At 30.5% G+C, this 11,983-nt stretch overlaps 1 protein-coding gene across 3 annotated transcripts; it reads right to left on the bottom strand.

Annotated features, from left to right (window-relative positions):
• Positions 1–461: 461 nt before the first annotated feature.
• LOC117687678 (uncharacterized) lies at positions 462–11,983 on the bottom strand. Of its 3 annotated transcripts, XR_010709923.1 has the most exons (7): positions 11,761–11,983; positions 10,241–10,563; positions 4,496–4,632; positions 4,069–4,169; positions 3,750–3,785; positions 1,937–1,966; positions 462–1,631 (listed from the first exon to the last, which is right to left on the bottom strand). XR_010709923.1 is itself a non-coding variant. In XM_034464612.2 (6 exons), the coding sequence occupies exons 1-6, from the start codon at positions 11,775–11,777 to the stop codon at positions 1,551–1,553; spliced, it is 588 nt and encodes a 195-aa protein (XP_034320503.1). In that variant the 5' UTR covers positions 11,778–11,982; the 3' UTR covers positions 462–1,550. The 3 variants fall into 3 exon arrangements, 2 of the variants coding, with proteins under 2 accessions (XP_034320503.1, XP_034320501.1); XM_034464612.2 differs by lacking the exon at positions 4,496–4,632 and having other exon boundaries at positions 11,761–11,982; XM_034464610.2 differs by having other exon boundaries at positions 4,069–4,632; positions 11,761–11,981.

Here is an 11,983-nt window from a genome sequence, read left to right on the forward strand (position 1 = left end):
TACCCGCGATTTATGTTCGTCTTCACCTAACTTTTTTTCAATCTTATACTCTTTAAATTCCTCCATTTAATAATAAAAACGTTGCTAGTCATATGCAATCGCGTTCTTAACAAGTCGAAAACATTTAGCAATTACTAGGCCAATGGAACTTATTGATCTATACAAATTATCAGTCATTAAATATCCAGACTTACAGAGCTTTTGACAATCATCAAATGAAATAGATTCCTCTGTCCTTGCTAACTATTATTTGCGATACTCTTAACCTAAAAGATAAGACCAGTTATCATTGTTGATATTTAGTTCATTTTCAATGCCAAATGATTTTTGCAGTACCTTTAGTATTGCGTGGGTCTCTTTAAGACGATTTAAATTAAAAATAATTATATATGCCTCTTAAGATTACCTGTATATGTATAAGAGTTATTGATAAGTATCTTTTATTTCAAAAATAACTCAATGAGAAACACATAATATGGGAAAGATGACTTTGAAATATATTGACAAACAGAGACCAGACAACAATGGGTAGCATTGACATATATTCCCTTCAATGTTTATTTGTACGGATCATACAAGTGTTTAAGGTATTAAGTTACTCGTTGGAGGTTGAATTAAGCATGCATTTAAACGAGTACATAATACAATAGGAACAAAGATATTGTTACCTAGATATTTAAGAAAAATTAAAACTTTAAAAAATTGCTCTAGTGGTAAATGTATTGATGTATAAGAGTCTCATTTTAAGATAAAATACAAATTCATTCAATACTTTATCCATAATTTAATCCTACCAATGGCACGTATCAGGAACATTTAATAATATCAGTTTATTTGGGGTCTAATCTATGTAAACTATAAACAAGTTTTTCCTCCTTGAAGAAAAAAAGGAGTTGTTTTACATTACAAGAAAAACCCTCTCACATACACTTGGACTAACTTGTATGCATCAGCCTATTGTTTTTTAAATAAGTAAAATGCAGAGAAAATTATTAACTTTTTTGGAATTAGTAATTTTCAATTGTTTTCATAATTTGTCTCATTTCAATTCAACCACTCTCAGAGCAATGCTGTATTGCGTAAACTACAAATCTCGTTTAACAATTTGATTATAATATATGTAGCTCCAAAGACACGCAGAAAAAAGAGTTTTTATTTTTGTTCTGTCCTTTTGCTATCTACCGCCTTGAAGTGGCCGGTAATATTTTCTTTTAGTATCCATATACCTTTATGTTCTTAAATGTACATATTAAAGCATATTAACATGTTCATTAAACAACTTATCAAGAAACACTGATTTTAACAACAACGTTTACCATCAACTATCGGACTATTGTTTAAATATTCACGGTTTAATATTTTTGCTATTCGGACGACGTCTACAGTACAGCATGTTTCATTCACAGCATGTAAAAGGTTCCTTATTGTAGCTTCACTACCATTTTCGTTTCTCCATGAAACAAGAATCCGAAATATTTGTGTTTGGATGTCAGATCCGTGAGTCATTCTTATTTGTTCCAACTGAGTGCTAGTCAGTCCTAAGTAAACTCCTAGAAGTTGAAATTTGGCCCCAATGTGTTTGCTGACGGACACCAATTCCTTTTCTGTGGGAATTCTCTCAGGTTTCGAAACTTAAATATGCACACTCATTATAATAAGTATAGAGTAAGAAACATAAGCATTGTAAATAAAAGCAAGTTACACATTAATTGGACCAAATGTATAGTGTATGTTCGTTTAATTATTGTTAAAAATTAAAAAGTATAAGGTCACTCTCTGGAGAGTAAATCAAAAGGTAAAATCACTCGTTAACGTTATATGCATTTGTATGTAACACTATTTCATTTTTAATGAAAAAAAACTAGCAAAAATTAGATGAGACTATAAAGCAACTTCTTAAAATTGTAAGTTATTTTCATAATAAAAATGTACCTACTTTTCTTGAGATCAAATGGAACGCCATTCGCTGAAAAAAATAATATTGAGTATCTTAGTTGTGAATTGTTTTCAAATCAAGTTCAAATCAATATTAAAAAGACAATTATTTTGTTTGTTTTTGGTCATAATAGAAATGTTCAAATTACTTTAAACCGTCATACGGACAATATATGTAAAAAGCGGAGACTATCACTGAGACTTAACAAAGTATAACTTGTTCTTAACTACTTAGAATAATTTTTTGACGGTAATACATAAGTTCCGATTTTTGGTAACACTGACAAAGATGTTTAAGTATAGTACAAGAATCTTTTTTTTTAATAAACAGTCAACATTTATGTTGTTAATATGTCGATATCTGAATCCATGTTATCGAATTACGCAAATAATGTTTATCAAATATATGATAGGGAAATTATGATGGTTGTTTATAAGACAATTGTGTTAAGATGCATATTGGACTTCGATAAAGTAACCTAATACATTCTGCGTTACCAATATTCTATCTATCTGATTTGTTAAAGATGAAGCTTTCATCCTATCAGCTTTATTTCCGGCACAAGTGATGAAATCAATCATATTAAGTAAACGTTTATCAATAAATGATATAAGCAAATAAATCATGTACAGTCAGGTAAAGCAGTTAGTCTTTTTTATTACTCTCTTATCTACAGTATATATACTATAATGGTTAGAAAAAATACATATTTATCATATTTATGTTAATGTTTAGAAATAAATTATTAAGGAAGGAGTCTTTTTATTATCAAACATACTTCTTATAATAACAAATGCATGAAATTTTGACACAGTCAAACGGATCATATTACTTAATGATTCTATCAGTTTAATTAAATTTGACCTTTTTGTTTTTGGATAAAGGTCAGGTCAAGGTCACTACCTTTTTCCTCAACGTAAAGAGTGATAAAAATAAGTGTAGCTCTTTATAGTTCTGTAGACATTTGTTTAAGATTTGAAGATTCAAATCTTCAATGAAATCATAGACCATGAGAGTGTCTATCAGCTTATACTACTAAATTGGAATAAATATTTATACTAAAATTGATATTGCTCAGCCCGCATTTCCTCTAATTTTCTTAAATTTTGAAGAAATTTTGATTATTTTTTTATGCTTCCAATAATAAAATATTTCGAATATTTATGTATTATGAAGACTTTATATAAAGATATAAATTGACAGTAAAGCTAATATATTGACCGTTTCATAAGAGAGAAAAACTGATTTTAGTGATTTTTTCACAAAAATCAATGTATAGAATGGGCGCTTTAAAAAGCTTATAAAAATGTTATTTGATAGGCAAATCATATTTTAAAAACATATTCTGAAACCCAAGTATCATATTATTAGTTCACATTAGAAAAAAAAAATCCAACATTATTGTTATTGTTTTTAAAATGCTAAAACAGACTCATTATATATATATAATCTGCAGCAATTCTGAATTGCGCAACATGTGATATTTTCCTACGCCAAAAATATAGTCCTTGTTCCATTCTAAACATTGATAACATTTTTCTATGCCAAGTTGTATGATAGTAAAAAAGAAAGAAAAATATACTACTTTAATTTCCTTTAATCTTGATTTAATGAACAATTAATCAAATTTACGTTTGACAAGTCGAAAACCAGAAAACACTCCATCCTTAATATTAAAAATCGGAAAAACAAAACAAGGTGATGAACACCTTATAAGCAAGAAACCAAAAAAAAAATCCCAATAATGGTATTCATAAAAGGATGAAACACATGAAGAAAAAGAAAAATCAACACTTTTTTTCTCTGTTCTTACCTCCTTTTGAATAAGCTGCCGAAAAAGTACGTCGACCTAAGAATAATTAATGATATGTCTATTGATAGTATAATAATAGAATAAAGAACGTTTTTTTAATGCAATCAATGAATGTTTCTGAAATAAATTTATTTTGCAGTGAGTTATTAAAAGTGGGATATATCGATACATAAACTTTTTATTAAACAAAAATTGAAACAACAGAAAAAAGAAACGTTTTGATATAATATCTAATATGCTTTATTGTTGTATAAATCTGTCAAGTATAGCAATTGATAAAGACTACGTATGTTGAATTTATGATAGGATCGTTACTCACTTTCAAAATCACCTCGTATCTCAATGTGAGGTACTTTGAGCTGTACATCGTTGAAATTGCGTATGATGCAGTGTAAGGTAGTTTCAATACACTTTGTAAAACTGGAACCATTAAGAGCAATTTTAAAATCAAATTGTGAATAGAATTCTACAAAAATAATTATACAATCACTCCAATCAAATTTCCAACGTTTTACTTTGAATTTCTTTTTCATATCTTCCAACATGTTTAATAGTTGTTTCGCTATATAAATTGACGAGTTTTTTGCGTGTTTGCTATGGCAAGATATGAATGCTCTTAATGTTTCAATGAATTCTGATATCAGATTGGCAAGGTTTTCATATTTTTTCGCATTTTCAGTTCCATTTATAATCCCAAGAGCGATTTTCGTAGGGCACGTGAGAGAAACCAAATAAAATTCATCAACCGTAGACGCAGACTGGGGATAAAGCGCGTATTCCATTTTGCTGACAAAGTCCCCAATCATATCTGTCAGATGTTTTTCAACAGCAGGACATCCATTCCAGAAATTAACTCGTATCTCAGCTATACAAGCATTCTCATCTAAAAGACAAGATACTTAGTACTTATAAAAAGGTACAAATATATTCAATTATTTGTAAATGTTCTTAAACGGTTAGAACTTACTTTCAAAGGCGCGAGACAATATGACTATCTACCGTCTTTTGGCCATTTAAAAACACTTTCCCACCTATTGACATTAAACTTATGATAAAAACTCAGAGCCTGATTTTTTCATTTCTTTTCTTGAGTTTCAAAATTATGTGATTTTAATACAATTTTTTTTCTAAAATACAAAAATGTCTGTTTATCAATTAAAAAAACGAAAACGTTTACTTGTATATTTAGATGAACATTCAAACAAATGACGTGTCAGATGAAACTTTAAATGTTATTAAATGTTGGACGTGTTATTTAATGAATTGTGATCTTTGTAAATGTGCTTACTCAGTATATCTTGGTTTTTCACAAATACTTTCAGACATATCAAAAGCTGTCAATGAGATATAGTTTCATCATTTTCCATTGATAAATTATTAAATATCCTCATAAACTGCTTATGGTATGTTCTTGAATTATTATACACTCGGAAAAACGTTTATGTAAATAGTATCGGGTAAATGTATAACCATTAAAGCTCATTTGGTTTTGTGATTCCTCAGAGAATTCAGACTTGTACAAACTTTGTTTTTAAATTTCATCCAACTGCTTTTAACAAATTATAATAATTTATAATATTAAACTTAATCTCGTGTTGAAAATTATTAGAATTTTCAAACTCAGTGTGTTCTAAAAGCTCAGGTTTTATTTAACCCATCTCATTCCTTTTTCAGAATGTTCATCTATTCTAAAGATGAGCTTAAAGACGTGGTAAATGTTCTTGTCGAAAATTAAATTTGTAGATTGATTTTTTTTTTATTTCCAGAATTAAAGTATTCCTGAAGTTCACAGATCAATGTTCAAGAAAATATTTCATAGATACTATACAACAATATTTCTTTGAATACATTGTATTGCCAACTTGTTTTTTTAAACAGAAAATGATAACCTTGGTCGTTGGTCCATTGTTTAGACATGTTGATTGTTCTATGACAAGTTTCAATATTTTTGTTCTGGGGCAAAATAGAAATATTGAACTTCTCATTCAGTAATTCAGTATTGTTCTTATCTAAGGGACGCATGATCTGAAATATCTCTTAATTCGAAATTGTTCGGTAAAATGAGTTTTAACACTTAAAAAAATATTTGAATTAAGTTTCGTTAATAGACTTTAATTTAATAAAGAATTGCATTACCATTTTGACAACTAAAAGAACAAAGACGGGCGCAAAACATATATAAGTTAAGTTTCGTTGAGAGACTTCAATTTAATAAAGAATTGCATAAAGCCATTTTGACAACTGACAAAAACAAAGACAGGCGCAAAACAACTCTTGATAAAAATGGAAATATTAAATCAAAGTCAAGTAAATAAAAAATGGAAAAAAAATGAAATTCAAAATATAAATTCTTTTGAAGATGTAACAATAGCCCTATTCCTTTTGACTATATAACAATAGCTCTGTTCCAAAGAGTGTTTCGGGGCTGCATGGTTTGGTAAACACAATTAAAAAAAGTTTTAGAATATCATTTCCAATGAAATCTGACGGAAATAGTGACAAATCTCAGATTTTGTCCATTTTTGGATTTGCAAAGTAGAAAGGGTAAGCATTTGAACGTGTACGTGTACGAGTAAGTGTAACTATGGGAATCCCCTAATTTAATATGCAATTCGTCATAAATTCTGCATGCTGCGTAATTTTACAAGTTGTACAAAGCGTGTAAAATCAAAAGTACACGGAGGTGTAAACTTGAAGCATTTTTCAAAACAATACATTCTTTGTGTAAATCAAAAGTTGTTTTATGTAAAGCAGACGATAGGTGAAGGATGACTGTGCTTTTGGTTTCATCAAATTCATTGAATTACTTCATGAACAGTGAGAGTAAATGGAACATGTTGAAAATGTTAAATCTAATTATTTTTCACGTTCATTTACAAGTACATTTTGTTTAACAGAAGCCAATTTTTTGTGCGTATGTACATACTTGTAGTTCGACATTTACCAGTAGACGTGCACGTTCAAATGCTTAACTTCTATATTATTTCTAAAATGCCTACAGTTTCATAGCAAACGACATTAAAAAGCTATAAACCGCATGTATAAAATGATATCAAATTAATAACGATATCGGGCTACTTTTCCTAAAATTGAATAAAGAATATCAAAACTTGTATCATTTTTTACTTTTTCCTTTGGAACCGTAGATCACAAAAAAGAGCTTTTATCACATCAGTTATGACGTCATAATGGTTCTAGCACCACAATGTACACTCTGGAATTATTAGAGAGGTTTAGCAGACCAAAGTGCATGGCTACAAGTTAGACCTACGCGTACAAGCTCACATTACTTATCTTGTTAAGCAGTTGTAACGTGTACCTGTTGGTGTAAAGGTTTTAATGTAATTCTAGATATCATCTCTTGCTAATTTGAGGATTCTGGTCACACTCAAAAATTGATAATTCTGCATGTGTTAATTTAATTATAGATCATTGTGTATATATGTATATTTTTATTTATAACAGATGAATATAATATAAGATAGCCATTGCATGTTTTGAAGGAAAAGATACGTGTATTAACATAAAATTTCATTGAAAATTTCTGGTTGTAATAATCAGTATTCGCATTTAAAAGCGAGCACAGCTCGCCGGCGCGCAGCGCCGGAGCGAAGCGAGCTCTACCGGCAAGGCGTGTGTGAATAGAAAATTCGGACTAGTTGCACATTCATTCAACAGATTTTTTTGGCGTCAGTAAATCGGACCAGTAATGCATTGTTTTAATTGTCCCAGTAGTTCCCTGTAATCATGGCAATTTTTATCACTTCACACTCTCACGAGAATCAGCAAGACAATATCAAAACAATAACGATGTATACGACATACAGTCAATGCTACCTCTAAAGTTCACCTCAGTACACTCTCAATCAAAAATAATCGAGTGACGTCACAAAGGTTTACACATTGATCCGATGGATTTTTTCGGCGTCAGTAAATTTTGACCCACAATTCATAGTACCAATGGTTTCCAACCTCAAGTTCCAACCTCACGTTCTCCCGAGAATCAAAGTAAAACCTTTGAAAAGCTTATTATAAGATGTGTAATTTTAAGAACATCATGCTTTTTAAGTAAATAAAACAGTATACTGCGCATACTTTTATTTCTCAGGGGAGTTTTAAAGAGTAAGACAACACTTAACCAACGTCAGCTTTGACGTCAAAATGAGCACTGATAAGGGGAAATTGCTCTAACTGAAGATATATTATAAAACTGACCAAAATCCTCTCAAAATCTTGCAAAGGCTAAGCTAAAGAACAGCTGACGAATAAGGACATTTCTTCAGATACAGGAAACAGTTGTAAATTGCACTCTTTTGGATGAATGCTCACATTTATTTTATTCACTATAATTACGGTAATTTCCTGAAACGAACACATAGCAGCGCCTTTATTTAAAGGGGGTGGGTGGATGGCAGCCACATCCAAAAATCTTTGCAAAAAAAATCATGAAAATTCTAATCCTTCAGCTCTTTAGCAGTTCAATGATTTCTTTAGTTTCACTTCCATTTATTACATGCAAGGGGGGGGGGGTGCACCATGTTTTAGAATATGATAAGCAAATATTTTTAAGCGTAAATTAAAAAATTAATTAAACATTATTTTTTTTTAAAAAGTGGAGGGGGCAAATCCATGGTAAGTCGATTTTCTGTGTGTAAATTGACAAAAATAAAACATTTTTTTAGCATGGGGGGGGGGGGCTCTACGATGAGTCAAGTTTTATATGTAAGTTTAAGAAAAAATCTCTACTGCCAAAAAAAAGGGGGAATGAACTGACGTTACAATCACTTAAAAGAGGAGATACAGTGCAATGAATATTTATATATCAAAATCTTTATTATTTAACAACATTGTAATTGAGATTAAACTACTGTTCTACATATAAATAAATAAATTATAACAAATCATATAAACTATGAATAATGAAAATTTACTGAAAAATAGATATGTTTTATTTTTTGGCATTCAAAGTTCACGTTGTTAATTTTATTTTATTGATTTATTATAATTATAATTCATTGTTTGATCACATGCTGTACTCGCCCCAACGGTCGCACCGTAAAACATATTATTCAGCAATAAGATTATATAACATATTTGTTTATATATAATATATTTGTTAAAATAAATAGCCAACAGGGAAACAGAAGCTACAAGTTCGACCTTACGGTTGTTTTGCAATTTACACGTATGTTCATTCGGGTACATACGCGTAGAAATTCGTCATCACACAAACTGAAGACGTAATGCATATATTTTCCTTTCACACGTACACGTACAATGTACTCGTACACGTTGGACTGCAAAACCTCTCTATTAACCAGATATTGACCTTTAGTTCTATACGACTTTTCTCACTGGCATTTAAATACAAAAAAAAATTAATAATAATCAAATGATTGCATCATGGTTTTCTCTTCTGCATTTCAGATTCTTATCTAAGGTATTTTGTTTTTTAGCTCAACTGAGCTGAAAGCTCTAGTAAGCTTTGCTGATAACATTTCGTTTTTCGTCTGTCTGTCTGTCTGTCCATCTGTCCGTAAACTTTTCAAATTATAACATTTTCTCCTGAATCACTTTCAAATCTCAATCTCAACCAATTCAGCCAAAAGGACCCTTCAGCAAAGGGGATTCAGGTTTTGAAAATGAAGGACCACGCCCTTTTACAAGGGGAGATAATTAGAAAATATTAAAATTTTTCAAAAATCTTGACCAGAAATGCAGCAGAACTTATGTGGAAGGATATTTAGGTAGTGTGGATTTCAAGTTGTAAATATCTTGAACCCCGATGGTAAGATGGGGCTACAAATTTGAGCCCAACTTTTAACATTAGAATATATATAAAGTAAATCCTTAAAATCCTTCTACTCAAAAACAAATCAGCCAGGAAAGCTGAAACATGCGTGGAAGTTTCCTTAGGTAGTGTAAATTCAAAGTTATTGAAATCATATGACACTCAGGGGTAGGGTGGGGAAAAATGGCGGGAGGGTCCGAATTCTTATACATAAATATATAGAGTAGATCTTTAAAAATCATCTTCTCAAAAACCAATTAGCCAAGAAACGTAAATCTTTGTTTTACTCATGTTTAAGCATTTTGACATATTGCCGATTCTTAAAAAACTATTTAGACTCTGGCACCTGGACGATCCATAGGTTTTACAAGGGGTTTATAGTTTAATCTAGGTGTATATTCCATATACATGTACACACAATTGTTTAGAATATTTTGAAACTGCAATGCAAAACATGTGATCACACCACAGAATTATTCTGTAAGAAAAGGGACATGGTTATGAACATAAGAATATCCAGGGGAAAATGGATTTTTATTTATACATGAACGGCATTTTATACAATGTTGTCCAGCTGTTGTATAATGACTCCATCAAACAAATTTTATCATGTCTATTGTTGCTCAGGTGAGCAATGTGGCCCATGGGCTTCTTGTTTTGGTTAATGTTTTGCTGCTTGTAATAAAAAACATAAGCATACCTTTATTTTGTATCTGTGCTAAGCTGATATTGTCAATCATTTGAGATGCTAGTTTGATGTCAAATAAAGCTTTTGTGTCAACATGGTTAAATATATCCTCAAGAACGTCGTATTGTCCAACTCGAAGCAATCCGCTTTTCTCCAAAAAATTAAAATCATCCTGGATGCTGTAATTTTCTTCGGCGGATGAATCGCGATATCTTTTAAACTGAAGCTTCCATTTGCGATACATCTCTGATGTTTTGTCTTCGCCAACATATCCAGTCATAAGTTTAGCCAATAAGGAATCGTGAAGGTTGTGTGTTACTCGAACGGACTTAGAACTATAGAAAAATGATAAAATAATAAATCTGTCATTTTGTAATGCCGTTATTTTTATATTTACCTTAAATTTGTTGATAGCGTAAGTTTAAGTTCAACGAAAATTTGACTATTGTTAAATAGTATTGACAACAATAAAAAATAAAACAAAAGCTGTTGAAACGAAAAAATGTTAAGTTGTTAAAAGCATTTTTTTGATTGAAGGACTATTTATTCGAGGCATAAATCACAAAAGTTGCACTTTCATGGGGGAAAATATGGCATGGTTCACAAAGTAACGAAAAAAAGTGCGCCATTTTTAAAGAAATGATTATCTATAATCTGTTTCCTTTTAATCAATACCTATAGTCCTGCCCTATACCGGTTTTGATATCCATTTCAAAAAAGATTTAAAGACCAACAAACGTTTTAAGGAACATTTCCAGATTTACTTTTATAGAGAGTTACGTTTTTTTTCTTCTTTAAAGACTCTTAATGCTGTACGTCGTTTGTTATACAATAATGCAGTGCATTTTTTACCAGCAAAATATAATGCATTGTATGCATTTCAATACTCTGAAATATAGCCAAAATATCCCTAAAATGATAAAGACTGTACATATTGAACAAGGAAATCATGTGTTATTAATGATATTCAACGATCGACAGAATATCATTTTTGAGTATCTTTGAAAACGTATTTGGTCAATTACGTAAATGACAAAAGCATACCTTAACTAAGTTTTTTTTTTGTTTTTTTTTTTTTGGGGGGGGGGGGGGTTGCGTTAATTGTACGGAATGAAGAATATACAATTTATTTCGTATATAACTATCTGTGTAAATATTGTTTAATATTAAACTATGAAAACAGGATTAAAGCCTGGAGAGCATGTTCGCATATCTTAAGCAAAATAATGGTTCATATAGTTGCCAAAATGCAAAGTTACCATCGTAGTCACTAGTTATATCTATATGAATGTCAATATTTGGTTGTATTCTTTGAGCTTAATATTCATCTCCTTCTACAACAGCATTATACTTTAAACTTACTTCCTACAGTAACACTAAAAGCCTTTTAAACATGAACATTCGTGCATTACATTTTTAAAAAATTCTATGCTCATTTTACATGAAAACCGTCAGCAATAAATCTAATATTAATCAATATCATATTAAAAACAGAGAACTTAATAATCTCTATAGTTTTAAAAAGTGCCTACCTTCGAAAGTCCATCATAAAAGTTGATAATGTTTTAGAAAGCTTTTAAATGCCTGCAATGGTTGTCAATACAAAACGGTCAACGCAGGTCCCCTATTTTCTCGCGAAACCGTGATGGTGTTTTAATCATTTCCTATTTACATCGTCGCGGAATTGTCGACGGCGTGATTACTAGGCCATGAGTTTGCCAATATGGTGTCTACGAGATTAAGTACCGAAAAGAC

The sequence above is a fragment of the Magallana gigas genome, chromosome 1 (genome assembly GCF_963853765.1).
Source record: "Magallana gigas chromosome 1, xbMagGiga1.1, whole genome shotgun sequence".
Lineage (NCBI taxonomy): Eukaryota > Metazoa > Mollusca > Bivalvia > Ostreida > Ostreidae > Magallana > Magallana gigas.

Excerpts from the sequence above, each read along its gene's own strand:
- LOC117687678 (XM_034464610.2), bottom strand. Across the intron at positions 1,967-3,749 it reads GGCAGCTTATTCAAAAGGAG|CGAATGGCGTTCCATTTGAT; the intron begins GTAAGAACAGAG and ends TATTTTTTTCAG. Across the intron at positions 1,632-1,936 it reads TCCATTTGATCTCAAGAAAA|TTTCGAAACCTGAGAGAATT; the intron begins GTAGGTACATTT and ends TGCATATTTAAG.